The sequence below is a fragment of the Crotalus tigris genome, unplaced genomic scaffold (assembly GCF_016545835.1).
Source record: "Crotalus tigris isolate CLP2741 ecotype Arizona unplaced genomic scaffold, ASM1654583v1 scf7180000019356.616467, whole genome shotgun sequence".
In the NCBI taxonomy this organism is placed as follows: domain Eukaryota; kingdom Metazoa; phylum Chordata; class Lepidosauria; order Squamata; family Viperidae; genus Crotalus; species Crotalus tigris.
This window is the reverse complement of record NW_024097495.1, coordinates 382,501-385,000: the sequence shown is the minus strand read 5'-3', so window position 1 is coordinate 385,000 and position 2,500 is coordinate 382,501. Positions and strand designations below refer to the sequence as shown.

Here is a 2,500-nt window from a genome sequence, read left to right as displayed (position 1 = left end):
TCAGAGGCATCATCTCCAGATGTTCCAACGGGGGCTAAACCGGTCCTACAGCAGGCTGAAGAGCCCCTGGCAGACCGAGATGGTGTGGCAGGCCCATCTCAAGCAGACGCCGGGACTCGGAGTTCGAGTGGACCGAGCGCAGGTGAGAACTTGAAGACTACGGCTTCTTCCCAAACTGAATGGACGTCTTCGGATGCCATCACTCAAATAACGACAGAAAGCCCGGAGAAGACCACCTATTCTGCCGAAATTTTTGTCGCCGCTGAGAATGGGGAAGCTTCTTTTCCGAAGAGTCACGAAACCCCCATCGACACAAGGCTTGGTGCCTCCGAGATCTCCGTTTTGAATGGACAAACCGCTGGTGAGAATTTATCTATCATCTTCTCTCTCTCTCTCTCTCTCTCTCTCTCTCTCTCTCTCTCTCTCTCTCTCTCTCTCTCTCTCTCTCTCTCTTTCTCTCTCTCTTTCTCTCTCTCTCACACACACACACACACATCTGTCTATCAATCCAATCTATCAATCTAATCATATCTATCTCTATATTTATCCAATATCAATCTATCAATCTAATCTAATCTAATCATCTGTGTCTGTCTGTCCGTCCATCCGTCCATCCATCCATCCATCCATCCATCTATCTATCTATCTATCTATCTATCTATCTATCTCTATATCTTCTCTCTCTACCTTCTCTCGTTCTGTCTATCTCTCTTCTATCTCTCCATTATCTCTCTCTCTTCTATCTCTCTACCCATTATCCATCCATCCATCCAGCCAGCCAGCCAGCCAGCCAATCTAATCCAATCCAATCTAATCTAGTCTAGTCTAGTCTAGTCTAATCTAATCTAATCTATTTATCTCTAAAACAGTGGTTCTCAACTTGTGGGTCGGGACCCCATTTGGGGTCGAACGACCATTTCACGGGGGTCGCCAAACAAGGCTGTCAGCCATTTTTTCCCCTTTGGCCACGCCCCTGGCACCTGGTGATGTATAAGTGGTTGGGGGTCACCACAACATGGGGAACTGTATTATGGGGTCGCGGCATTAGAAAGGTTGAGAACCACTGCTCTGTATCGATCAATCATTTATCTATCTATCTCTATGTATTCTGACAAGCAAAGTCAATCAGGAAGCCAGGTCTATTTAACAACTGTTAACTACTAGCTTAACAACTTAACAACTGCAGTGATTCACATAACAACTATGGCAAGAGAAGTCATAAAGTGGGGCAGAATTCACTTAGCAACTGTCTCTGTTAGCGATGGACATTTTGGGCCCAGTTCTCATATCGATTGACATAGGACAGGTGTCGATCGCAGGCGAGGAGACGTTTTGATCCTTTTTTTGTTTCCTTTTGGGCTTTTTTGCTTGTCTTTTTTTCGAACGGCACGTAGATGTGGTCGATCTCTCTGTGCCTGTCGATGGCTGATTGCCGGGGCTCCAGGAAAGGTGAGGAATTCTTTGGTCTCTTTGTCTCCTTTTGGGCTTTTTGCTTGTCTCTTTTGAATGGTACGTAAACCTTGTTGGTCTCTCTGTGCCTGTCGATGGCTGATTGCCGGGCCTCCAGGAAACAACGTTTTCCTTGCAGCCGGTAAGAGTAAGCCGACTCCTGCTTTGTCTCTTTCAGATCAGCCCTTGGTGCTGCCTTACAAACCTCCCGGCTGCTCGGAGGTGTATTACGTTCCCTGTGGAAGAGAAACCTTGAAACTCTCGCGCGTCAGGTCCGAGACCACTGTGGAAAGTTCCCATTCAGGTATGCCGCCTTTCTTTGACCTCCAAGCCCCCTCCCCAATATTGTGCATTTTATAGCCACATCAGCGCCTAACACTAGGCCAGTGGTTCTCAACCTGTAGGTCGGGACCCCATTTGGGGTCGAACGACCATTTCACGCGGGTCGCCAAACAACGCAGTCGGCCATTTTTTTCCCCCCTTTTCCTTAGCTGTGCTCCTCCCTTTTATTCTATTGGCTTTTGAAAGCCAATAGAAGAGACTCTCTTGAATAGAGTCTAATTCTATTGGCTTTCAAAAGCCAATAGGAATTGTCCAGGCTGTCTCTGCCCTGCTGAGCCCGCCAAAAGTCCCAATCTGCAAACGTTGCTGCACTAGTTGAGTAGTCCTCGACTTACGACCGGTTGGGGGTCACGGCATTAAAAAGGTTGAGAACCACTGCACTAGGCAGTGTGTGACTAAACGGAGGCCACGTTTCTGGATGGCTGTTGAACAGCTCGGAGGTCATCTCAACCCCCCCCCCCCGCTGCATTTAGGTTAGATGACTGTGGTTAACAACTGAGTCATTCCTGAGCTAGCCTAGTACCGCTTTATAAAAACCCTCGTAATACCACATCTGGAATACTGCAGCCAATGTTTGGTTCCCATACTGCAAAAAAGATGGTGAGACTTTGGAAAAAAAAAGTGCAGAGAAGAGCAACTAAGAGGATCCAAGGCCTGAAGACGAAAACCTATGAAAAACGGCTGCAGGACTTGGGTTTGGCTAGTCTAA

General features: G+C 47.4%; 1 protein-coding gene across 1 annotated transcript in view; it reads left to right on the top strand.

Annotated features, from left to right (window-relative positions):
* The window catches only part of ALMS1 (ALMS1 centrosome and basal body associated protein), a 70,990-nt gene that overhangs the window by 38,275 nt on the left and 30,215 nt on the right, over positions 1-2,500 (top strand). The window contains exons 9-10 of the mRNA XM_039361757.1: positions 1-361; positions 1,628-1,753. The exon at positions 1-361 is cut by the window's left edge and continues 1,326 nt beyond it. Of these exons, the coding sequence (XP_039217691.1) occupies positions 1-361; positions 1,628-1,753 (487 nt within the window). The remainder of the gene's footprint in view (positions 362-1,627; positions 1,754-2,500) is intronic.